Here is a 27,206-nt window from a genome sequence, read left to right on the forward strand (position 1 = left end):
TTAATTTCGAGCCCTGGAGGTCACCACTGTACGCCAGCTTCGGCCAGTCGGGGCTCCAGTCGTCCGTGGGTCGTCTTTTGTTTAGTCACCTTCTGTGGAAAACGGATATGGGAGTGAGGGTTAGAAAATCCAGAACTCACATCTCCTCGACGGCGCTGCTCCTTTTGTGCTTGGACAAACGAGGTCTGATGCGATGTGGGTGGCGATGATTGGCTGCCAGCCGTGCCTCGTTGAAGCCATTTGCGTTGGCCATGTGCTTCTGTTGACAAACCCCGTGTTTTTAGCCGTGCATGCCCACCAGAGGGTGCTGAAGCGACTCTTGGTGGTGTGTGGCCGGCATGACACCGACTTGAGGGCCGTCTGGTCACACAAGTAAATTGACCAAATTAAGTCGATTCGGATAAAAAGCGTTGCTAAATTAATTTGTACATGGATAAAATGAACATTTCATTAACCCTTGCTTACCCCAAAAGCTAACGTTAGCTAATCGTCCAAGACCAGTTTAAAGTAGCGTAAACGTCAAAAGGATCCATTAACATTATATGAAAGCAAAAATAATGTATTTCATTCTAATATAGTTGAAGCAAATGGGCTTACCTGAAACAAATCAAACGAACTCTTCTTTTCACTAGCTCTCGTGTTCACCAACCGCCTCCGTTAATAACTCCGCTCTGGCGGCGGTTACGCAGTCGACGAAATCGTAGAACTAAAAATTCGCGCTTGCGTTTCACTACGGCTGGCCGTATCAGTTGTGACTGTGCTTCCCGCCCCCTGGTGTCTGATCCGGGTCAATGTCTCCATCACGACAGTAAAACAGAGGTGACAGTTACACGGATTTGCCGGTTTGAAGGCGGAGTCTGTCCGGAGTCTACTGTTATCTGGGTAGCGTTATCAGCGCCATGGACAAGCCGCAGATAACGAACTTAATGTACGTTGTATTTATCAAACTTTCACTTCATCAGTTTCTGTGCCTTTCTCCGCCCCCTACCGCAACGTCCACAACTGAACGGCATAGTCTACAAGTGCAGTTGAATGAAGTTAACTGATGACAACATTAAAAAGAATCAAACGTTTCAAGCGATCATGAAATAATACAATCCATGATGTCAACAAGCAGGGAGATAATGAAGATCAGTAGTTCTACTTAAACTACTTGTGCACGTAGGCTATGGAAGATTTGTCAAATCTAGCAAGTAGGACAGTTGAAAGGAGCCCTATGCAACAATTTTAGCAAAAATTACCTTAATTATGCAGGTTGAGAGTCGTTCTGATGGTTCTATAACACTTTCTGGGTTGTTTGGTGGGTGCTTCGTCTCCCCTTGCTTCTCCGCGGAAAAAACGAATATGCAACTTTCTGAACCCGGACTGGGTAAATCTGGATGTGACTCAGCGGAAGTAGCCAATTGCGCCTCGAAAATGTAGTCAGATTGTAGTTTCTAAGAAGACTGCAAAACGGACGCCGACTTGGCTTTGTTGCTGTTGAAATTGTAAGTAGCCTATCCTTAGGTGAACTTCGTTTTGTAATGCGGTTTGATAGTCTCTTGAACAATGTGTTTGCTCGACCGTTTTATTGTGAGCCCTGTATGTGTTTAGCTTGGTTTCTTGATGGCTAGCTCGCTAGCTAGTGGGGGTTTAGCGTAGCAGTCACTTGCTACCGAAGCTGCAGGGGGAGCCATGTTGTGAAAAATGCAAGCCCAAATCCGGCGAAAACCCAGAAACAGCGAAGGAATAACCAGACCTGCATAGGGCTTCTTTAAGTGGATGACGTGAAAGTAAGACATTCGAAAGGCCAATGAAGGTTAAGGTTCCTTTTGATATAGCACAAATATGCAAAACTGGTCCTCTAAATAGCGATTTTGTTTTCTTTGAAAGGTTCTGTTATTGACACATTTAACCACAAACTGCATTTAACACCTGCTTTTACAAGGCGGAAATATTTAAGCGCAGAATAGACGTGCACTTTCACTGGCAGTTTTTGTACATACCACGGAATACATAATTAGGCGCTTCTTTATGCTTCCCCTCCCATCTTTTTACACTAAACTCCCACTTTCCCCTTGACCCTCCCATGAATGCATATGCATGACAAGGAAATACGCAATTTGCCAGCTCCCGCGACAGGCAGTCTGCGCTTTTACCCTGTTTGTACATACCTCGGCGACGCACAAAAACAGAAGACGGGTCTATTTTTTTTTAACGTAGCCTACGTGCCTCTATCACATCTGGTGTAGCTAGTTGCACTGATCACAGTAGAAGGTAATTGATGTAGCCTCCCTGTCAGTCTCACACGCATGCATTGTATTGCCATAAGCAAAACTGTATACTGTAGCACCAGTGCTACGTTGGTAAATCTTCCATCGCACAAACTATTTTTTTTGTAGCATGTGCGACATATGTCGCACTGTACAGCCCTGCTCGCTATGTTTTTATGCGCACGTTGCGAAACAAATACGCCTGAAGTGGGCGTAAAAGCATTAGTACATCTGGCCCTCAGTGTCACCATTAAGGGACTGTACGATATTTACCAGGGAGGGGGGAGGGCCGGTCATCAGGGGAGGGCCTAAGAGAATTTTTTAAGCCTTAGGGGAAGGCCCAGGAGAATCATTTGCGGGCGGGTCAGTTAAAATTAATTAAATATATATTTTCTACAAATAGGCCTACTTAAAATATCACGAGAAGACTAGCATCAATACAGTAAAGCATCAATACAGTTAAGTCAACAGACAGATAGATAGATAGATAGATAGATAGATAGATAGATAGATAGATAGATACTTTATTGATCCCCAGGGGAAATTCAAGGTCTCAGCAGCAGCATACATACAACACAAACACATTCTTTAACAGCAGAAAGAGTAATTAAAGTATATAATATAAAAACACAACTAAGCAGTAAGGACAGTAGAAGATAAAGAATATGCTAAATATACTAAAATACAAATTATACTAACACTTAATACAATATATAAAATATACTAAAATACAAATTACAAAAATACAAATTATGTAACACTTAAACACTTAATCTAAATCAATTCTAAAAACAGTATCCACATAGTGGTGATTAATAAATCAGAGGCGCTTGCAATGACTGAGGCAGGGACTGAGCCTGTGATTCTCTGTGCATAGTAAGGTATGGTAAGGTGCTCTAAGGTGCTCTGTGTGAATGAGTGTCATGGTGGTAGTGCAATGGTGATAGTGGTCATGGTGATAGTGCAAATGAGTAAGTCAACAGTGCAACAATGCAGAAATAAAGTAAAGTAAAGTCTATATATTTAACTATTTAAGAAAATGTATAAGTGTGGCCACAGTTCGGCTGTGGCATGGAGGGGGAGGGGGGGGGGGTTATGCATATGCTGATGTGCTAATATAGCACGCAAACAGTGAGGCATAAAGACAGTGGTACAAGTTGCTAGTGGACAGACAGTACCAAACATGGAGGGGGTGAAGAGGCAGACAGACTATGCAGAGAAGTATATCTCTCCTCTTCCCTTAAGTGAGGCATTGAACAATTCAATGGCCCTGGGGACAAATGACTTTCTCAGTCTGTCAGTTGTGCAAGGCAGTGAGCGAAGTCTCCAGCTGATAAGGCTCTTCTGCTTAACAATAGTGCTGTGGAGTGGGTGACACTCATTGTCCAAGATGTTGATCAGTTTGTTCAGGGTCCTTTTGTCAGATAGTGAAGTGATGCACTCCAGTTCAGCTCCAACTACAGAGCCAGCTTTCCTTACCAGCCTGTCAATTCGCCCCACATCCTTCTTCCTTGTGCTTCCTCCCCAGCATACTACTGCATAGAAGAGGACGCTGGCAACAACAGACTGGTAGAACATCCTGAGGAGCTTACTGCACACACACCGCAGCCTTCTCAGGAAGTACAGCCTGCTCTGCCCTTTCTTGTAGAGTGTGTCAGTGTTGGCTGACCAGTCCAGTTTATTGTCCAGGTGGAGACCCAGATACTTGTAGGTGCTAACCACCTCCACATTGACCCCATCAATGTAGACTGGTAACAGAGTGGGCTGAGACCTGCGGAAATCCACCACCATCTCCTTGGTCTTTGAAGTGTTAAGTTGAAGATGATTGAGTTTGCACCATTGCACAAAGTCCTCCACCAGGCTCCTGTACTCCTCCTCCTGCCCGTTCCTGATACACCCCACAATTGCAGTATCATCAGAAAACTTCTGCATGTGGCATGACTTCGGTGTTGTAGCAGAAGTCAGATGTGTACAGGGTGAACAGGACTGGAGAGAGCACAGTTCCCTGTGGCTCGGTGCTGCAGATCACAGTGTCAGAGAGACAGTTCTTCAGTCTGACGAACTGTGGTGGCTTCGGTCAGGTAATCTGTAATCCAGGTTACCAGGTGGCGTCCCACACCCATCTGCAAGAGATTGTCTCCCCAATCTGAGGGGCTGGATGGTGTTAAAAGCACTTGAGAAATCAAAGAACATGATTCTCACAGCACTTTTCCCCTTGTCCAGGTGGGAATGTGTCCTGTGTAGAAGATAAGTGATGGCATCGTCCACGCCCACTTTCTCCTGGTAAGCAAACTGTAACATGTCTAGTGCATGGCGTACCTGGGGTCTGAGCATGCCTAAGCACAGGCCTTGAGTAGCCTTGGGCACAGTCTGTCAGGCCCAGCTGCTTTATTGCTGCGCAATTTCTTAAGTTGGACTGTCACTTGATCTTTTGTAATGGTGAGGGTTGTAGGGGTGCATCTGGGATCTGTGTGTCTGATGGCTGTTGACTGAGGTCGTTGTCACTTCATTGTTCATGATCGCCATGTGGGGGAGGGGTGCAAAATCCAGTGATGGTGGGGGTACGATAGCCTGTGATGATGGAGGTGAGTGTTGCGCTGGTATTGAGGGGGTGTGAGGGTGGGGGCTGGGGGATGGTGGACAGACCACCGCCATTGGAGCTGGAGCAGGGCAGTCAAACCTGTTGTAGAAGTGGTTCAACTGGTTCGCCCTGTCCAGGTCCCCCTCCACAGAGCTGCTGTTCTTCTTCAGGCCAGTGATAACCTTCATGCAGTCCCATGTCTCCTTCAGTAAAGAAGCTGAAGACGCTTTATAGAGGTTAAACAGATGGAGAGTTAAAATAGACACCCTTTCAGGAAAAGCGATATAGGCTATGGGAAATACTGGGAAAAGTTCTTAAAGAAGATGACAGTAGTACAAGTTATGGTCTATGTAGGCCTTCTCGCGAAGCCATTTAAAAGGATGACAGCCAAAACAGGCAGCCTGCAGGAATAAATGTTATGGCACAGACTACACAGCCATATCTACCGGTATGTATAGGTTCGCGCATGCATAAAAGTTACCTTAGTTCGTTGTGTTTGTGACTTTAAACAGTGGATGTGCTTTAGTAAAGCTTTGTGCTTCATTCAGCATTATAAACCAGTTCTTACGCTAACGTTTTGACCAACAATGTATCTCTCTTGCCTACCTTGCCTCACCATTTCTGTTTTCGAAAGAAAGATGTATGTCCATGGCCTTCAAATCTTATCCTAGTGTTCTAATTCTTGGTGGTTGCGTGCATGCTTGCGTGTAGTTCTACTGCCTAAAGTTTCGCAAATAAATTAGTTTGTTTTACAGAAATGGCCTACTGTCACACTGCATGCAGGCTATAACCAAAAGCACACATTTTGTAAATAAGCGGGTCGGATCGCGGGTCGGGTATAATTTTGTCCTAATTAATATTCGCGCTCTAAGTTGCGGCCGACCGCGTTGATTAAAATATCGGGCGACCGCGGGCTGCTTGTGACCAAACCCGCGTCATTTTTCGACCAGTTTTATTTGATTCACGTAGGGGGGAGGGCCTAGGAGAACTTTTTTGAGCCGGGGGGAGGCCCCTGGAAAAAAAAAAAAATTGACCAGGGGGGAGGGCCAAGCAGAACATTTTTAACCCGATCGTCTGGCGACTGGCCCTCCCCCCTATAAATATCGTACAGTCCCTAAGTAAATATATTTTGATGCATTGGATTTATTGACTAGAAATGTTGAGCATACATCAGCATAACTTAAAGAACCCCACACAGATAAAGGAATCATAATCAATAACGTAGCCAGAAATGGGTGGGCACAGAAAAAAACGGGCGGGCAAACCCAATTTGATTGAACATAAGAGAGGCCTAGATTTAACATTAATCATAGGCATGTTATATTTATGACATAAAAGTGGAATTTATTGAACGCATTTGATCAAAGCTGACATCGGAGCGTCGCATAAAACAAATTTAAGCAACAGATTGACCATTGGACAATCCTACTGCAAAGCCTTTCCATAGGCATGCTACGTTTATGACATAAAAAGTGGAATACTGTATGAACGCATTTCATCACACATGACAATTAAACGGAGCTGCCGGCTGTTTGCGATTTGACTGATTCTCTAATTGGACGGGGAAGACTGACAAGTAGACGGGCCTAGGCCCTTCCAGGCTCGCCTGTGTCTACTCATGATCATAATATTACAATCCTTTACAAAACGACGGCTCTATATGTTTCTTAATCAGTCATGGGTGTGTTTTGGGCGTAACATCTTTTAAATCAATGAGAATGACATTTGTCATTCCCTTTAAGTATATAGTATATATAAGTATAGTATATATACTTTTTTGATCCCGTGAGGGAAATTTGGTCCCTGCATTAAACCCTAACGGTGAATTAGTGAAACACAAACAGCACACAGTAAACAATGATGTAAACAACGATGATAGACAGACATCATTTGGACAAAATATAGAGCATATTAACCTCCGTTGCTCAGCCAAATGCCTTCCTGTTACGTCCTGTTATCACAGAGTTACAGCGATAAAAAGCGATTTTTTGATGGTCACAAGTTTACTTCATTAGCGTTTATTTTTGATTATTAAAGAGTGTTTTTCATTTAAAGGCTTGACTTAGGTGCTTATTCAGAAGAGCATTTAGTGCTCTCCCCAATCCCAGACGTTCACATTGCATGTTTGTTTGTAATGGATGCAACCCGCGAGATCGCTTGTCATAGGCGCCCGATACCGTGGGTGCTCCGTCTCTCGGGCACCCACTGAAAACATCGAGCACCCACGTGTGCCAGCTTACAGTCCCGGCTAAATTTACATTAATTTAAAATCAAACATCGCAGTTTATGTCAAATTCAGCATCTCTCATAATGTGATTGGATATGTTCCTGTCAATTCCCTACTCCATATACTAACCACCAATGAGAGCGTCTCTCGTATGAAAATTCCTGACACTTCCCACCTGAAGAATTAACGCAAGGCTTTGTCGGGTCTTCAGCCCCGAATGTTTAAAATGTATATAGCCCTGAATATAATTTTAAAAGTAGTCTGACAAAGCTTATTGTTTTGTGACATAGCTAAACACTGGTACCAGAACGTCTATAACATAGCCTAGGTGGTCGCAACTCACAAAAGTAAAGCAGATAGAAAGAACTTCAAAAAATCTAGCCTACAACCATAGACAGCTTCATGCGCGGGAAGAGAGCTGTGCTTTATGATTGTTGGCTTCTGATGGTATCTTGCTAATTCACTGAACTGCATTAGGTGACACAAATGGTATTGCCTTTATCTTATAACTCCTTGTCTGAGCGACTACCAGGCCTATGGTTTTAAAAGTTAGATGTTCCTGACAAAGACATTCGAAAATTAAGAATGTTTATTGACTTGAAAAATACACTAATTTTTGCAAACTCCTTCATTCAACCCTTGAAGACATTGCGGTCTGGTTAGCTAAGTAGATCGTTTCATACCATTTAATTTCTCAGAATGTAGGTCTACTAGGCCTACAATAACGTCATCACCAAATACATCTTTTATTTTTAGTTGATCAACCACAAAGAGTAGCATAGGCCTACTGTGCACAGTGCACTGACGACTGTAGCAGCCCAAGGTAACCAGTTGTTGTAGATGAGAGGCAACCCCTTGTTTCAGATAGCCTGGACAACATGTTACCTGGGTGTAGCCTACGTTATTAGATAGATAGATAGATAGATAGATAGATAGATACTTTATTGATCCCCAAGGAGAAATTCAGGGGGTCTCAGTAGCATACAGACATAATTAATGGTAGCCTACAATAGGTAATTGATTCGCGTAACATATTAGTTGGCTCAAAGAGTAGGGAATCAGGATGGAGAGAGTCACGCGTGTGTTGCTTTTGCGGGATCGAATCCAGTTTAATGCATAAACATATATTTTTTTACATGTCTTTTGTCCGAGTGGCTGTAATGTAGCCAAGCGACTTCAAACCGCCTAAAACAACTTGTTTGTGAATGTCTGACAACTGCTGCAGCGCATGCACGCGCAATGTTTGTCTACGAGCGCACCTGCCTACCATCAGGCTACTCAGCTACTAGAAAAATAATTTCCCCTGTTTGTATGTTCACTCCAAGTTGGCCTACCATAACTTACCAACTCTGCACTGTAGACCCTAAACTGGCTATTTATATTTTTCTGTGAAATAAGCAAATGTATTTGTTCAACTTTATGAAGCAGAATGCACTAAAGGCTACTTGGAACGTAACACATTTGACAAAGGACAGATGTATGTTGCTAGTGACAAAATATTAACTTTCAGTGTTTTACGATGTCTTTGTCATGGGGAAGTGTTTTCCCCCATGCATTTATTCTAGGCTACTGTCAGTGACTGCCCTTGAGAGAAGCGGGTTCTTTGTTTCGTTCATTTCAGTGACTGACGCGAGAGAAGCGGGGTCTGTGTTGTGTTGCGTTACGTTGGGTTGCGTTAATTTATTTTCATTGCCCTGCCGTAACGTCCACAGCTCTTCAGTTCCGACAAAGCCGAAATTACTCCTTTTGAAACAATAAGTGCCGCTTGACAGGGGGGGATCCCAAGCAGCTTTTAAGCCATAGACTAAGGCTACTTTGAGAACATTTCCTAATTCACCCAACACTAATATTCAAAATGTTGAAAACTATTTCGGCATAGCCTATAAGCAATTTAATTAAATGTAATGTTAGTTGTAAACAAATGGGCTACTTGGTGAGGTGCTTGGCCTCACAGATGCGCTCGTGCCTTAGATGGCAAGAAAAATCTTCACGATATAGCCTAGGCTAGGCCTATTAACTGACCACCCGATTCTCGTTGGCTGGGGGGCAGGGGGGCCATCAGACATTTGTGCCCAGTTAATCCGGCCCTGCCCCAGCGTCGGCCCCAAAGTTCTCTCCCTCACATAAAAAAATCTAAATATTATTATGCATGATTGAAATTAAATCCATATTGAACACTGATGTTGAACACTTAGCCTACTCAAAATGAAACATGACATGTGTCAACTATGCTACTGTTGATTATGTGCGCAAACTGCGTGATGCAAACTGCGCGATGAAAAGGGAATCTGCACACTCGGACACCGTTGCAATGAGTGCCACCGATATATTTACCACGACTCCTGCAACGCCAAATGAGCATAAATCTCGATCAGTAGGGTTTTTAGACACTGCTGCATAAGAAATCCAGTAAAAGGTCTCAAGATAGATCTGGGAATATAATGGAAAATACAAGGTTTTTCGTATGACCGCAGGATGACCCAAGCTGAATGCATGATCTGTTAATCTAAATTGCAGAAACTATAAAGGGCCAAGGCACTTATGATAAAATATTTTGTCGTCTTCCTTCGCAATCGTCCTTGTATAAACGGCCCCTTAGTGAGCGCAACACAGCACGGGTCTTAACCTGCTTTATCCAGAGGGAGACATTTTTGGAAGCAGTGACAAAAAGCCCATCATGGACCTGGCTGGGAAATGTGACAGTGGAGTCGGCATTCGTAGGCTATAGCCTGTCGCTGCAAGTACTTCTCCAAACTCAAAAACAAGTAGACTTAAAAGTGGCAATAAAAGTGGACTGTCAGAGCAGCACAAAATACTAAAAGTCATACCGAGTGTCCTGTTTGCTCTTAAACTTTCCATCACAATTGGTGCATTTACCACTTCGTAAATGTGTTAGAATTTGTTCTGTAGGCTACTTTAAAGAACATTTTGAGGGATCACATAGCCTATGTGCAATGTTGTGATATTATCAGTATGTGTAATTTGCTTTTGAGCAGGATCTTACAAGAACATTTCGAAATGAATGGAAAGACACAGTGAAGCCTATAGCCTAGGCTTTTTAGTGGTGAGTCTGTTATAGCCTATTTACTTGTATTGTAGCCTATGCAACGCTATTCTATTAAAATTCTATTATTCTAAACGTTGTGTGCTAGTTTATTCAACGGCTATGACCGCTATGTTCTTGCACTATTTCCCCCCTTGATCATATTGATTCAGTTATCCAAAAGGCTCGAAGGATGCTCTTTATTATATGGCAAAATAACGAATAAAAGTGAGGTGAGGTGCCCCCCCGTCAGTGCTCATAGCCCCCCCCAGTTGCTCTCTGGTGCCGCGCTGCCCTGCCCCCCAACAAATCACACCTTCCCACCAGCTGTGACAGCTTAAAAGAAGTCGAGATGACTCCTAACTCACAGACCTATTCACAAACCGGTTTTGTGGCATTTCGCCTGTTTTGAAATCCTATGCGGCTACAGGATCTTGCAATCGTGAGGAAGCAATTTTGCATTGTAGGCATAACTAACATGCAATAACGCCACCAACAACAACCAAAACTAGGCTACTCATTGTCAACATGTAAATTAAATGTAACATTATTGTGAATCAAATTAAAATGTTCTCTTTTGCAAACGTAGGCATAGGCATAACAGATTAGGCTAATTTAATAATGTTACAAAGATACTACATCAATCCATATGTTTCATTAGGCTACTAGGCTATTTGTTTCGCCTTACTCTTGATTCATTTAGGCTAGGCCTTTTTATTCAGTTATTTATCATCTTCCGTCCTTGTGTAGCACACGCATTCTCAGACCTGTCACCTGCCACTCATCGTAAGGGAGGTGTTTGGAATCATTCCCGCATTACAATCATCAGCCAATCAAGGTGGTCACTTCAGTCAAGCTCGTGCATGAGTAATAACGTCATCCATAGCAACGAAGACTCACTCACTCTTAGTCAAAGATTCTAGAGCGCTCAGCTCCAGAATCTGTTCAGGAGTTGTCATTTTTCCTTACTAAGAGTAGCCTATGCTAGGTCTGAAAGGCTTTGTGAATAACTTAATAAGAGAAACTCCTAGCTAAAATCTTTTATTGCTATTTAGGAGTAGCCTACTCCTAGTGGTAAGATAAAAGGCTTTGTGAATATGGCCCCTGGTGTCTAACCCAATGTTAACCACCTCACACATTTCTCTAGATTTTGCAACGACCTTACATGACACAATGCCATAAAATGCCAGTTTTTAGGACACAGAATAATGTTTGTAATGATACCAGTTAGGCCTACATTCAACAGTAACATAAGTGTAATGAGCTATTCATTGTTGAAGGTGCATGGTGAAGTGAAATTCTTACTTTGGAAAACAAACATTTGCCGATATCATTGGATAGGGGATAGGCCTAGGCCTACTTGTTTATTTTTTACGTAGCCTACAATGGCCAGTTCAGACAAAGCCAAAATTACTCATTTTGAAACATTTGTATGGTTATATTGCTTGACTTAAATCCCAGAGAGTAGGCTACCGCACCCCACAGTGATGGGCCTAGCTAGCGGTCTTATGCGTTCAGTGTGGGGTAGGCTATAAACAAGCTGAGAATTTAGCGGTGTCACGTCTGCCTGTCACAGACGTGGGGAGCTGAAGCTTGGGATACAGTTACAGTAACAGTATTTTATTTTACTTCTTATGGAATATTTTTTTTTCACTTTTATAAAGGCTTTGTTTGAATGCTGTTGGAACAAATAGTAGTTGATTATAAAGGCAACTTTCTGTTGCAATATTCTGTGTGTTCTGGACTGCAGGTAACTTGTTAAGCCAGTGGTTCTCAAACTTTTTCTTTCATTCCCCACTTTGATCAAGGGGGCATTGACTGATGATAGTGGAGATAACGTGTTATCCCGAGGCCTTTGCAAGTCAGCATCTCCAACGGTAGTCTACTAAAAATATAAGTTTTCGATGTCCCAAACGGAGAGCCATACTTTATTGTTTTAACGATCTCTATGCTACTCACCAAAATGTAGGCATGGGAACATGATGAAGTATCCAACTGTCGTGTGTTAAATTATTGTGATTACGAGCCAGTGGTTTTCAAACATTATGCGTGACTCGGACATCTAACGAAATGCAACAGACTCATATCGTCTTTGCGCGTCTGAAGAAGTTAGCCAAATATGAATGTAATTCTGCGGCATAAAGCAGATGTATTTGTTTATTGTAAAGAAAAATAAAAATGACATGTCAAGCAGTCAATTGACTACATTTTGTTATTGAATTCGTAGGCTGGGATTACTCTCGGCAACAATTATGTTTAATGGTAGATCCTGCTTTTTCAGAAGGGGCGGCAGGCAGAGCGATGTACAGTGGCAGAGCGACGCACAGTGGCTGAAAGTGGTACTAAAGCTTCCCGCAGCTTCACGCCTCGTAATGCGCGAATGAAGTGGTCATTTGAAAGCGATGCCCATAGCTCCGCTGGTGGGAAAACGCATGGGACTCAGCGCTGTCCTATTGTGTGCAGAGGGAATTTGAAAGACAACCGATTATCCCGCCCCTCGGACTGAGCACTGCGAACGGTGAGTGCCCAGACCCTACATTTTAATGTGGGTCTGGCTTGTCAGGCTATATGGAACAGGCATTTACTAAAACTTAGCAGAGTATAGGCTACACCAGCGGTTCCCAAACTTTTTTCCCTGCGTTCCACCACCTCATACTGACTCGGCTCGCGTACCCTCACCATCATAAAAACGTAACACATTCTATTGACACATTCCAGGCATCATGCTTAGGCTAATTAGCTGCTTTAAATGATAACAAATAACAAAATCAAAATGTGCAACTGGTCTATGAGCTCTCACACTAAAAAACAGTGTGGAGAACATTATGAAACACAAAGAACAAAAGAGAACAAAGGCATAAGATTAAAATAATCATTTGTAACACCTTTCCGACATTGCCCTTTTCAACTTGCGTACCCCCTAGTGGAAGCTCGCGTACCACCGGGCTACACGTATCCGCACTCGTCTATTATTTGAACTGATAGGCAAAGTGAAACTAACTTCACCGTGGTAGTCAATGACAAAACAGTTATACGCAGTTAACTACTTTCACTATTGACTGACAATGGGTTACCATCGAAAACAGCCTGAGAAAAGCAACACTTACCCCAATAATGTTCAAATGACTGAATAAAAAAGCGAAGGACATTTATCCTGCAGAGGAGTTGCTGCTTACATCTTGTGACAGTGTGTCTCAGCTGGCGTCTTGTTTGTGCGATACACTACAGACTGTACATTTAACAATTATTTATTAAACACTACATATTAAATAAATAACCAGCTTCTCAAACTAACAGTTAACAAAGTAATAACACCAAACAAACTATACAACAGTATACAAATATTTCAAAATATTTATGTAATTTGTGCAATTTCAACAAAGACTATTACACACTATAGAACAAGTGCAAAAGAAAATGCAAAACAACAAAATGTGCAAATGTGATCAGTCACTATGGCTGGGCTGATAACTAGCATCGCTACAAGTCATTCTCCTTGGCTTAAAAAGAACATTTCAAGGGCCCTTTGGTAATTGCACTCTTTTACTAGTGGACCATTAATGCTTATCTTCATGCAGGCTGTCAGACTGTTGCCCTCCAGTCTGTTCTGCAAGTCTGTCCTGATCTATACACCGAGAGTGAATGAAGTTTAGATTATTTTATAGTTTTGTGTAATATGGATGGAATTTGAGTGTGGAGCCCAAACCCACCCAGATTTCATGTCTTCCTAATAAAACCAAGATTGTTACATTTCAAAGATATTGGCCATAGTATTGGCCTTAGTAATAATTTAGAAAGGAAACTGATAAGTCAAACAAGTGTACTATTCCTACAAAATAACAAGATACTAACAATGTAGAGCAAGAATAACCACGTGGTGACACAGTTTAAAGATTAATTTTGGAATCTAAGAGGACACATTTCGCGGAAACATGAGAGTGTGCTACGGAGAGCAAAGAAAAACGTGAGCAATTGAATATGCTTCATATCAAGTAGAAGGCTAAAGTAAAACTTGGACGCTAAACCTGATCCCTTTAGTTTTAGGCTTATGTGTATCAACGCTGCCAAGCTTGTTTGTTGTTGCACTCATACAATCTTTTAAAATAAATATTCTGAGTGAAATATATTGCCGTTGCTCTTAGTTCTTTGGATTTAAGTTTTCTGTTTAAAGGAGAATTCCGGTGTGATGTTGACCTAAAGTGTATTGAAACATGATACCGAGTGTGAACGTATGTCTCATAGCCCATCTCGGCTTGTCCCCTGCACTCCAAAATCTGGCGCTAGTTAGCCGATGCTACCAACAGCTTTTTCAATAGTGGTGCTTCGGCATCGGGCTAGCCATGCAAATAAATCACTGTTTTACACCCATTTACGAGGCTCAATGTATCTCCACACTTCATTGGTAGACTTTTTAGTTTAATAAAAGAGAAGCACATGATGAAAAATTCCAGTGTAAGATGGGAATCGCCAAGATAGAGCCCATGATGTATCATCTGATAACTATATAGCATTATACAGAAAATGATATGGACACAACATTATAGTGTGTTTTGTATGTCAATGTAATCAGTATTACAAAGCCAAATTATTTCGGTACACTGATTCCACATGTTTTGGTTGTTTTGTGTTGCTGTTCAAGCAGTTCAGATTGTGTTATTGTATTGTATTGGTCAAAAATCATTGAGTAACCAAGGGGTAGAAAGAGTAGGGGATAGAGGGGGTATCTGAAGTGTGCTTTTTTATCACATAGTACGTGGCCACACTATGCCAAACCCATGTTGAGTAATTGAGTAATTCACTTCATTTGTTTTTGGATTGACTGCTTGTGATGTCCATGCCAAGAAATCTATGATCACGAATGCCGTTCACATAGAGCACAGTGTATTGTGAGTGCTTCTACTGCAGAGAAGTTGTTTGGGACTGCTTGCTAAGGGCTGCTTACATTTCGTGACAGTGCATCTTGAGCTGTGCTTTACAGGCGCCTTTCGCTATAGACCAGGTTTTTCTTGGTCAGTGGCGTAATAATTTTTAGAGGGTGTAAGATAGCGATTTTTGGATCATGCACCAGATCAAACCTTATGCCACACCCCGGGGGCAAGGTTTAAGGCGAAAATTTTGTCACTGACTGGGTGTAGGATATGAATAAGCCTTATGTCGCACTTTGCACCATGTTGCGCCAGGTGTACGATAGGGCCCATAGTCTTATAGACTTTTCAATGCAATAAATTGGATCAAGATACCCCTGAGATCATCTGACAGAATGCTTGAATAACTTGACTTTTTTGGTTTCGATAGAGAACAGAATTATGCTGATCTTCAATTCAAAACCCAGGCATCTCCGCCTGAACCAATATGGTAGGCCAGTGGTTTTTCTTGCATTTTTTGGCCCGCTATCTTGAGAGAGTTACGGCATAGTCTACTCTTAACTAATTATTATTAGTTTATTAGTTATTTTTGTCTGTGCAGTCTGTGCACTATCATATGCGCAACATACAATTACAGTGATGGTTCCATGGAAGGCAAGCCATTCTTGTGGCTGTGAATAGACCTCTCTTAATAGACAGTGTAGCTTGGAAACATTTTTTGGCTAAAGTTACTATTGATTGTTAACAGATAACATTATAAATATGCATTAAGGATGGAATAATGGATGAGATGGCGTTCAGGTATCACAACATTTTAATGCAGGTTTGAGGTGTTAATGCGGCTCCCTCGAACGTGCATTATTTTTCATGCACGTTCAAGGTGGTAATGCAGCCACCTCGAACATGCATTATTTTTCATGCATGTTTAAGGTGGTAATGCGACACAAACACCATGGAGTCCATTGTCCACTATTGCCACACTTATGTTGTGTAGCTGCTATAATTTCCACCTTCTGATCATTAAAACTAGCTTGTTTGCAGAATTACTTCTTTCTGTCACACACCAACTCATTTCTCAATTTTCAGGACAAACTGCTGTTACTAAAATGGATGGTTGCTATAGCCAAAGGCCAGTTGTTAGTTCCATCTCTCTCATTGCCAACTAAGTCAGCATATCCCAAGATCATAGTTGTCAACCCTTCTGTTTTTTCTGGGTTACTCATGTATTTTAACTTTTTTCCCCGCTGTCTTCCTGTTTTAATATTTTCCCTTAAATATCACGTATTTTGATAGGCCTAAGCTAATAACATTAGCCCTACCACTGGACATGTCAGTGTCTGTACAGTTGTCCTGTTGCTACAACCTCCTTGTCCTTCCATCGGAACAGATGAATCATTTTGCTTGCTTTGAGGCGACCCCAGAGTGATATCCCATTTAAGATAATGCTGTGATTGTTGTGAGGACATGTTGTGACGCCAATCTGTAAGCAAAGCCACGTTAGATCTAGCTTCAGTGGTTAGTTAGTGGTTCAGCAGTTTTGAATTTGTGTTGTTGGCAGAGGGATAGCAACAGAAAGATGAATGTTGACATTTTCCCATATTTTGGGTTAGAAATCTGAGAAATCTCCTGTTCTGTTTCTGTTGAGCATTAGCTTTGTACAATCACTGTTTTACTTGGCCTACTGCTGTGTAACTGAGCTAAAAGCCACTTTAGTCTGTAACATATGACTAAGGTGGTTTTTAGCTCATTTACACAGCAGTAGGCTAAGTAAAACAGTGATGTTGCTATGAATGTTGCTATGCTCGCTAATTTATAGGTCTGACACAACATGACGGTTTATTTTAACTTCACAACGAGTTTGTCAAATTAATATTCTGTACTGTAATGTGGGTAAAAAACTGGAATTACTTCATAGGTGTGCAAATATCTGGAAAAACTAAGACGGATCAAATGGTTCCGTGTCATCCTTGTGGGGCCCACCAAATTTTGTGCAGCCCGGTCTTTCAGTGTCCTGGGAATCGTTGACACAAAATTTCTGAAGAAGAAAAAAAAAACTCTGACTAAACCTATATGACCACCGCTTCACTTGCACGACGGTCATAATAATTGACTTTCTAAAGGGCGCATCACAATTCAACCAAGCAACAGTATCCGATTTGTTATATGGATGTTACCCTTGATTATATCATCTGGCTGCACAGCTACATTAATTACTCTGTTAGAGATGAGTGATTTTTATTTTACCCTCACTAAAACGGAGATGATGGTGACAAGGTTTAGCTTACAGGTTGTGAACGCTAGTAAACATTTTTGGATGAAAAAGCCACCCGTGATGTTGGATTTAACAACCGGATAACAGAAAGAAATTGACTTTCTATACTGTGCATCATAATAGGAAATTGAACCAGGCAGTGGGAAAATAAAGACTTAAAGGCTAAAGTTAATTGAGACATCTAAGCTTGGGCCCATTATATTAATGTTACAATACTTATTTGACTCCCAAAATGGCAACACTAGAATTATCACATCTGTGACATCACCTAATCCTCAATAGAACAGAACTTTATGAACTCTGTCCCTTCACAATTGAGATTCAGACGTGATGTTCATCTAATGGGACTTTATTGAAGCCAGAATAATCATGTGGTGAGACTGGTTAGCTTCTCTGGCACACCTTGATTTAACCTAGGCCCACCTATCAGCCACTCTATACACCTATTCACCACTGCAGCAGAGCTCCATTTTTCTTACTTACTTTTCTTTGGGAGAGAAGGCCATGCAAATTCAGATTCTATCAAAGCTGGGTTGGGGAGCTCCAGCAGTGGTTTCACCATCCAAAAGTTGAGGACTGTCTGGGTCAAGGGCACACATTGCCTCCACCTGCTAGCTGTTCTGTTCACTAAATCTTGTGTTCATCTCCCCAGTGACACTGTCCAGCGTGCTGAAGAAGAGCCGCTTGCACTCTGTCTCATCTCCTCTGTCCTGCTGCTGCTGGCCTACAGTGCTCATCACCCCATACTGGCTCAGGTGTGTAGGGACTTGGCGCATTCTCTTATCTGTGTCTGATGCGTCATATGCGTCAGTGGTATGCTGTGCCAACTCCAAATCACTCGAGATTCTCCATAAAATCCAATCAAGGCGAGGTTTCTGTGAACCATAGCCACAGTACAGTGTGCTCTTAAAGCCACTATTTCAAGGATGACTTGAGTAGTGATAATACAGTATAAATGAAATGCAGATGCATATAACACACCAGGGGGATTGAACAACACAATAGTGATGGTGCAGAACAGGCAGTAATGATGCAGGTGTACGACAATTTGTTGGGATGGGCTTGGTATTAGAGCAATATGCAGATGCATTGCAGTCTAGATGGGCAGCAAAGGATGAAAAAAGGCAAAGATTCTGTGGATCCCAATCACAGTAAATATGAAGTCTGTGACGTTGAAGGAGCCTTGTTGCCTATGCTTTCAGTTCCTTGAGCCATTGTTGTCAATATCATTAATTAATCATATTAATCAACATTATTAATTAATTAATTAATAAATCGCGACTTCACTCGTCTCGCTGGACTGAGCGCATAATGTGGGCTGTTGCGCAAAGAAAGGAATTAGGGAGATGATCTGCATCTCCACTTACCAAACGCTATAGTTTTGCTAACATCTCCACTGTTAATGTAAAATATGTCTCCATGCAGGCAGGGTAGTATCAAGCAGCAGTGAAGTGATAACCTTATGCAGGTAGCACGTCACCTGAGTCAGACAGAAGACGGGCCCTGCTTGCTCTGTTAAAAAGTATTTCTGCCCCTTCCAAACTTGCGTTAAAATGGTGTATTTAACAGCCAGAATTTTATACATTTTTCCAGGGAAGACACCCCTGAACCTGCGGTAATATAATCAGTACCACCTCTCACAAAATACTATCAACGTCCCTGCTACCGGTCCATCAGAAATATGACAACTGTTGTCCGGTCTGTGTTGGGAAGGTTGGGAACCCCACAGAACGATACTAAAGATCACCTCGTTGAAGTTATACAGTAGACTAGGCTAAATCAGAGCCTAGTTTTTTTTATCATCAAGCTGGGGCCAGAATTGACTGCCTTTGGGCCTAGTTTAGGACTACTCAAAATGAGTAAAACCAAATTTGGCAAAATCTTGCACTTTTTCCCCTTTCCACTTTGCACAGTAATTTCATTAATTCCAATCAGAGGAAAGAAAGACGCATGCAGTTTTCTTCTTATTATTATTATCTGCTAGGCTATAAGCCTAATGTGAAACCATTTTGTGATATTTTGTATAGATTGGCTATATGAAGATATCGATATTCAATCCACATTTCAAATCCGTTCACACGCTCACAGCTCACACGCCACACTTTCTATTGCTCTGAAAGGGGGCACCTTTTTTTTAGGCCAGAAGTGTCAAGTCTATTTCATCGAGGGTTTCTCCCCGGGATATTAAGTTGATGTTTGTGCACATGCTTGTGGCCAAGTTTTTAATATTTGCCACTCTGTTCACTCTAGATCATGAACAGAGAAGCGTAACTGAAGAAGCAGTAATAAAGCCAAATTATGTAGGCCTATTCTTTGAACAGCACTGTCTAAGCATTCAGTGAACAGGGTAAGCTACCCAATATATTGCAGACGCGCACCCGAACAGCAGTCGTGTATAGCCTAGTTTCAAGCAAAAAATGCTTAATGTAAACATCACCCAAATAATTTGCTATTGTACCTAAATTAAAAACTGTTTCAGATGGGAGCCACCAACCCCAGTGCTGGAGACTACCATCCCCGCTCATATGAGGCTGACTTCTGCGCTTGTAGATCAATGACAGCTTATTTCCATGACACTAGCCAGCAGAGACATGCCAAGAGCAGCTTCACACATCAGATCAGCTTGTGGGCCATTAGATGACCCCCAACTCCTCGAACTCAAGCAGGATCTTCCGACAAAATTGTGCATGCCTTTGCTAGGAGAGAGGGAGATAGAGAGCGTGTGCATTGTGACGATTATTTATGGTGGTAGCAGAGTAGTGGATACCTACAAGAATTGTTTCGAATAAAGCCCTCCTTACACTGAAAGCCTTTGCAAATATTTGGAAAAGATTTTTGAAAGACTAGTCTCAGACCCTCTCACATCTAAAGACAAGTAATAGATTTGTTGAGTCACAGACTAGTCACAGACTATGATTTTGCAACAACTAGGGATCATGCAAGGTCACTATTTACAAGACTGCTACTAGATTCCTTTAAATTATTTCCATCGTGCACTACCTATCAACAGGAACTCATATATAGCCTACTCATATCAGTCATTTTTTTGTGTTTCTGCAGCATTGTTTCATGTGTGACATCCCTAACAGATATAGAGTTGTTCTGTCACGTGGAATAGCCGACTAATAATTTATAAGAAATTAAATAACAAATAATCATATAGGCTACAGCTGTCGCCTACTTTGCTCCTTCCTGTTTGGTGTTGGAGAGAGGTTTTTACATTGCTCACATCACTATTTGCATGAGCCACGACTAAAAAGACTTGCGATAGTATCAAACATGTTTGATACTGTCGTAACGGCAAAACTATAAAACACTGACTCCGACTGACTTAAAACCGCTAAGAACAAACAATTTTTGGGGCAGCCGTGGCCTACTGGTTAGCACTTTGGACCTGTAACTGGAGGGTTGCCGGTTCAAACCCCGACCAGTAGGCACGGCTGAAGTGCCCTTGAGCAAGGCACCTAACCCCTCACTGCTCCCCGAGCGCCGCTGTTGAGGCAGGCAGCTCACTGCGCTGGGATTAGTGTGTGCTTCACCTCACTGTGTGTACACTGTGTGCTGTGTGTGTTTCACTAATTCACGGATTGGGATAAATGCAGAGACCAAATTTCCCTCACGGGATCAAAAGAGTATATATACTTATACTTATACTTAGATTTGTACCTTACACTAAACGATCTAGTTGACGGGAGCACGCTGCGATTCTAGTACAACTCCCACAATTTCTGTCCGACTTTGGAAATGTAGTCGCCGACTGAGAAAACAGACCAAAATCGTACAATGTAAGGCCGCCATAAGACAAATAAACATGTAGGCAATGAATTAAATGTTAGGTATCCGCGCGCAAGGGGGTTGGACAGCGGGTTAAGTGAAATGGATCAACCTATTCTGTTCTTGCTGTTTGTCTCACGATACGGCCCGTACTGAAACCTATAGAAAGCCCCAGACGAATAGGGATGTTTTGTGGTGTGTCGGAAAATGAGAGATTTTTCCCAAAAAGTGGGGTAGCCACTGGCCTTGTGATCTCATGAGCTAAACCATTAATAAAAGCAAAACAAACAAACAAAATGGCCAGATACCTCTTTATAAAATAACAAAGAGACCTTCATAAACAACAGGGCTCTACACTAAAAAAAAATTCCAGGAGCACAGACACAAATTTGGGCGCACAGTCAGTTCTGTACTTAACTTACACATAATCTAACATTACACTGCGGCTAACAGTTAAACATGCCAGTGCACCAATTGCAAAGATTAAGAATGACTGACGACATTTAGGCTACAGGAAACAGGATTTTAAAGATCAGTGCCTACTTTATTTTCAGTCTGTTCTATTTTCCTACATTTTGTTAATTTAGCTAATCCAAATATGCCTATGGTGACCTATCTGACTGCATACTGAATACTACTACTAAAATAGTCCATTTGCTCTTCCACAAAACCCAACATAGTCTAATCAAGGATATATTTTTTATACTTTTATTTTTTATTTGAAATATCTGCATTGATGGGGGTAGTTAGGCAAACTTTAGGCCTACTTTCGTTTTGCACTTCAGCTTCAGTGTAAACAAACAAGAATGCGTGGAAGCCTGGAGTTGTCAGCAGCGTTCTACCTTTGAATAAAATGGGATTATTACGGGAGGCTACTTTTGTGCCTGTTCGCTACAGCTATATTTTGCATATTGCAGCCAATACGTCAACTGGGCTAAAAGGCATGCTAGGTTACCTTTCCTTCTCTCACTGCATTCTCAGAATCTCATCCTGTTCCTCCTATATCCGATGAATTCGGTGGATAGAAGAACTAATTTCTTCAATCTTTGCATCTTGGCTGGCTAGTCTAACTTTCCGCTTTTTCTGTGCGCTCTTGGATTTGATAGACGCGACTACTAGCGAGTCACAACACGAAACTGCTAACGTTGATGGGAGATGTAGTTTTTATCCTGCATTCGCGACGTGATTCTATGGTTTGCACCAGTAATGTTTCTCGATGTTGCGGTGTATTTTGTAAACAAACATTGACATGGTTGAAGTCATTCGCACCAGTGCGCCTAAATATTTTTTTGCACTCGCACGCAATCATTTTTACTCGCATGTGCGAGTGATATGGGCGCACTGTAGAGCCCTGAACAATAACACGTTTTATCGTGAGACTGCGTGTCGTTTGGAGCAGCTTATCGGTAGGCTATATTAAAAGCAGAAGATTTTCAGTTTGCTTCGGGATTTAATTCACTTTTGGATTGTTTTACAGTGCGTACTGTAGGCCTATCAGCTATCGAAATGAAAGCTCATCAGAGGGTAATATTGTGGAAACAACTGAAAAAAATGTTGGGTAAATATATGGGGCGTGCCACGACGAAATGAGGCTAGTTTGACTCAAAACCCCCGAAAAATGGGTTTATTAGATTTTCATAATCCACAGACCTCAGGGTTTAAAATAAGAGGTAATTTGTTCAATTCCATTTAGCCAACCCAGAGATATTGGCCAAAATGTGAAGGGTATATTCATCTCAGCAAAAAAACAAGTTTTGAGAAAATCAGCTTTAAAGTTCAAACTATACAGCGCAGCTTCTAAATGCTCCATTCACGCAGGCGGTAAAACTACGAAACTAGACACTCTAACACACCTTATATGTGATTTTGGGAACTCTGTGATGAATGGAAATGAAATATATGACGATCGAAAACTCATGAAAACGCACAATCTGGACATTTTATCTGGACATTTAATCTTAAAACTTGCTTTTGATGGTTGCCGCTTTGGGTTGAATCAGTGACACATGCACGTCAGGTCAAAACCAGGCCATTTTCGTGGGTTTATCATTTGGTGGCAGTCTCGCTAGGTCACTTCCCGGAAACTTTACAGGCAACACAAAAGACGCTACATCTCAATTTCTAGAAATAAAACAGGGATTTTGATGAAAACTAGCAACTGTTTAGCTTGGGATTTCTTAGAGGCATGTAGAAATAAACTGTTTGTACCCACTGAGAGCTTAAAGTCTCACCTTTCAAACAAGCCATATGTGTCCATAGCTATAACATAGAATACGCTGTGGCTCTACAAAAATCGTCAACAATGATCAAGATTGCTGGCACTTTGGGCCAAAGCTTCCGAAAACAGCGCGGCATTCAAAGTGTTAATGCACAGCCTACACATTTGGCCTTCAAAACCATATTTCTAGGTCGTTTTTACAGTAAGAAGAGGTAATGGAATGTGTTAGTGGTGAAATTAGAAAATGCATAATTTTGTCATTTTTTTACCCTCGCTGCATTCAAATCGCTATGTCTGAAATGGATTTCTGCGACACAAGACTCATTTTGTCGTGGCACTCCCCATATGGTCCATACTGTAGCATACTGGCGCGCATAGACTCAAAGCGGCAAAAGCCGACGTTCCTTACCCTGCTCACAAGTGCCATCTGGTGTTGTTGCCAGTGTCCTCTTCTATGCAGTAGTATGTTGGGGAGGAAGCACAAGGAAGAAGGATGCGGGGCGAATTGACAGGCTGGTAAGGAAAGCTGGCTCTGTAGTGGGAGCTGAACTGGAGTGAATCACTTCACTATCTGACAAAAGGACCCTGAACAAACTGATCAACATCTTGGACAATGAGTGTCACCCACTCCACAGCACTATTGTTAATTTCTTTATTTCTGCATTGTTGCACTGTTGGACTTACTCATTTGCACTATCACCATGACCACCATCACCATTGCACTACCACCATGACACTCATTCACACAGAGCACCTTAGAGCACCTTACCATACCTTACTATGCACAGAGAATCACAGGCTCAGTCCCTGCCTCAGTCATTGTAAGCGCCTCTGATTGATTAAATCACCACTATGTGGATACTGTTTTTAGAATTGATTTAGATTAAGTGTTAGTTAGTATCATTTGTATTTTAGTATATTTAGCATATACTTTATCTTCTACTGTCCTTATTGCTTAGTTGTGTTTTTATATTATATACTTTAATTACTCTTGCTGTTAAAGAATGTGTTTGTGTTGTCTGTATGCTGCTGAGACCTTGAATTTCCCCTGGGGATCAATAAAGTATCTATCTATCTATCTATCTATTTGGGTCATTGCAGCTTCACTGGGGAAATATAAATAAAAGAGGCGTGATTATTGAATGCTTAGAGCAGGCCTACTAGCGGGCATGTAGTCTAATTCGGCTATGGGGTTTGTAAAGGAATAGCTTTTGAATGGGCACGCACTAGTTGCTTTAATTGCCAAATGTGAGATTGTATTAGTGCACAATCTGACAACTTGTGAAACGTTAGGCAGACTTTAAAGGGAAACTTGGCAGGATTAGCTATATTTCCCCCTCTGCTAGAGAAGTTGTGCATTATGCTATTTCAAACTGTGGATAAAGGTAACAATAAAGCACATGGATTTGTTTACAAGCTAGCGAAACAGTTAGCATAAAAAAAAAAAAAAAAAAACGGTGAAAAATTTGGGGGATTCGACTTCGACATTTTCAACCATGACATATGCACAATTCCGGATTTAAAACGTAGCAGAGTCTCAGAGATAATCACGCAATCAGCTTAGATGTCTGGGCTAGCCTACATGAAGTCGAATCCCCCTATATTTGGCCTGCACATGTGTGCACGTATAGGCCTATGTAATGTCATGATGTGTAATGTGATGATGAACCATCTTATGACATTGATACTCAGAAAACCACAGTTACGTTAAGTAGGCTAACCCTCCGTTTTCAAAACAAAACTTCAAAACTTATCATCAAAAGATGAAGCAAACCCGACCTTTCGCATTTGTGTTGGGGAGCGCAATGTTCCAACATTCCATTTGTTTAACTATGTGAGAGTAGGGGAGAAGTGGCACAATCAACACTTTTCTATTCTCTCCGTTCAAACTCAATTTACAATACAGCCGCAAGCGGCAATGGCGGGCCCGAGCACCGGCGGGCCGCAACCCGTGACATGTCGGAATCAAACAAAGCACCGACGTGGTACGTTCGTGAAAAGTACATATTTGATGCGTGTGCTATGTGTTTTTGTATTTTATTTTCTGCCACATTTACTTGCTTGGCCATGTGGGGGCGCAATGCAAGGCAGGCCCATTGGGTGTCATCATAATCATAATATATGTTAACCTGAGAAATTGCAGACCATTCATTTTAAGCAAAGAACATTTCTGATACATTTTTTGGTTGGCCAGATGGTGGCGCTATGTTACAGTAGGCATGGAAATTACACATGTGAATATCATCACAATAATGATATCCCAAATGTTTGTAAAATTTCAGATCAATCGCTTAAGGCATTGTCCATTTCTGGCACATTTCCAACTTGGCCAGGTGGTGGCGCTATGATAGGCAGGCCCATAGGGTCTCTGAATATCATCATAATTATAATATCTATTAACCTGAGAAGTTTTAGAACTTTCATTCAAAGCATAGAGCATTTCTGGCATATTTCCTGTTTGGCCAGATGGTGGCGCTATGCTAGGCATATGAATTATATGTGTGAATATCATCACAATAATGATATCCAATAAAGTTTCAGATCAGTCACTTAAGGCATTGTCCATTTCTGGCACATTTCCTTCTTGGCCAGGTGGTGGCGCTGTCAAGCAGGCCCATTGGGTGTTTGGATATCATCATAATCATAATATCTATTAACCTGAGAAGTTTCAGACCAATCATTCAATGCACTGTGACTTTATGACACATTTCCTGTTTATGTGGTGAGATATTAAAATCATGACATATTACAACATATCAAAAATCCTTTTGCAATTTAACATCAGCAACATCTTGGCATCATATTTGCCAAATTTCACATGAATCTGACAAACCGTCTAGGAGAAGTATGTTAAAATTGATCATGTGACATCAGTGTAATTGACATTCTTTCTGTTGCCAGGTGGTGGCACTATGCCAAATATGCATTATGGGCATGTCAATATCATCACTCCCATGGTATTCAAAGACCTGTGAAATTTAAAACATTTCAAGCCATGCATGGTGAATTAAGACACATTTATTGTTTATGTGGAAGGGTATTAAAATTCAGTTTTGCCATTTCACAAATTACAACATATCAAAAAAGCTTCACAATTTAGAATCAGAAGCATATTGGCATCATATATACCAACTTTCACATGAATCGGATCAACCGTCAAGGAGGAGTATGTTAAAATTGATCATGTCCACAATGCACAAAATCCATATTACCTCACTTCCTGTGGGCGTGGCTAATGGCATGTGAATACAAAAGTTGATTGTTTTTGGGAGTTACACACACCCACCAAATTTGGTGTGTGTGTATCTAAAACTATCTGCCAACCACAAGTCACAGTGACATAAGGGGGCGCTATGGAGTTCCTGGGCCAAGCCCAGCGCCAAGGCTTTTCCCCTGTGTATTCATGGTACCTCTTGACGTGTGTGCCAAATTTCATGCGTTTTCACCGATGGGAAGAACCTCTTTTGGCATCCCAATTCATGACATTTTAGTCCGCACAAAATCCCAAATACCTCACTTCCTGTTGGGCGTGGCTAATGCATTGTACATACGAAAGTTGTTCATCTTGGGGAGATACACACACCTACCAAATTTGATGCGTCTAGCTGAAAGTATGTGCCAACCACTGCCTCAATCACCTAAGGGGGCGCTACTGAGTCCCTGGGCCACGCCCGGGGCCAAGCTCTTGTACCTAACTGCTTTGCATGACACCTGATGTGTGTGCCAAATTTCAAGACTTTTCACCCATCTTAACCACCTCAAAAAAGGAAAACGCTCTGAGACAAAGTTAATATAATAATAATAATAATAATCCTTACAAAAACAATAGGGCCTTGCGCCCTTCGGTGCTCGGGCCCTAATAATGCTGCTAAATGTGAAATCTGGCCAGAAAGGAGTCATACATGTTTAGTTCATGAAAAAATGTAAAAATATATGTTCTAGTTTGTTGTGAATTTAACTTAACAGCGACGTAG

General features: G+C 41.6%; 1 protein-coding gene across 5 annotated transcripts in view; it reads left to right on the forward strand.

Annotated features, from left to right (window-relative positions):
- LOC125304209 (homer protein homolog 1-like) overlaps positions 1–27,206 on the forward strand; it is a 160,303-nt gene that overhangs the window by 22,674 nt on the left and 110,423 nt on the right. Inside the window, exon 2 of one of the 5 annotated variants that reach the window (XM_048258280.1) lies at positions 4,476–4,535. The exons of 3 other annotated variants lie outside the window; for them this stretch is intronic. Coding sequence is in view for 1 of the 2 variants with exons in the window: in XM_048258278.1 (XP_048114235.1) it covers positions 15,410–15,458 (49 nt within the window). In the remaining variant the exon portion in view is untranslated. Of the gene's footprint in view, positions 1–4,475; positions 4,536–15,398; positions 15,459–27,206 lie in introns of all 5 variants that reach the window. One more of the 5 variants, XM_048258278.1, reaches the window with a different exon arrangement.

Source organism: Alosa alosa, chromosome 12, assembly GCF_017589495.1.
Source record: "Alosa alosa isolate M-15738 ecotype Scorff River chromosome 12, AALO_Geno_1.1, whole genome shotgun sequence".
Classification (NCBI taxonomy): Eukaryota; Metazoa; Chordata; class Actinopteri; order Clupeiformes; family Clupeidae; genus Alosa; species Alosa alosa.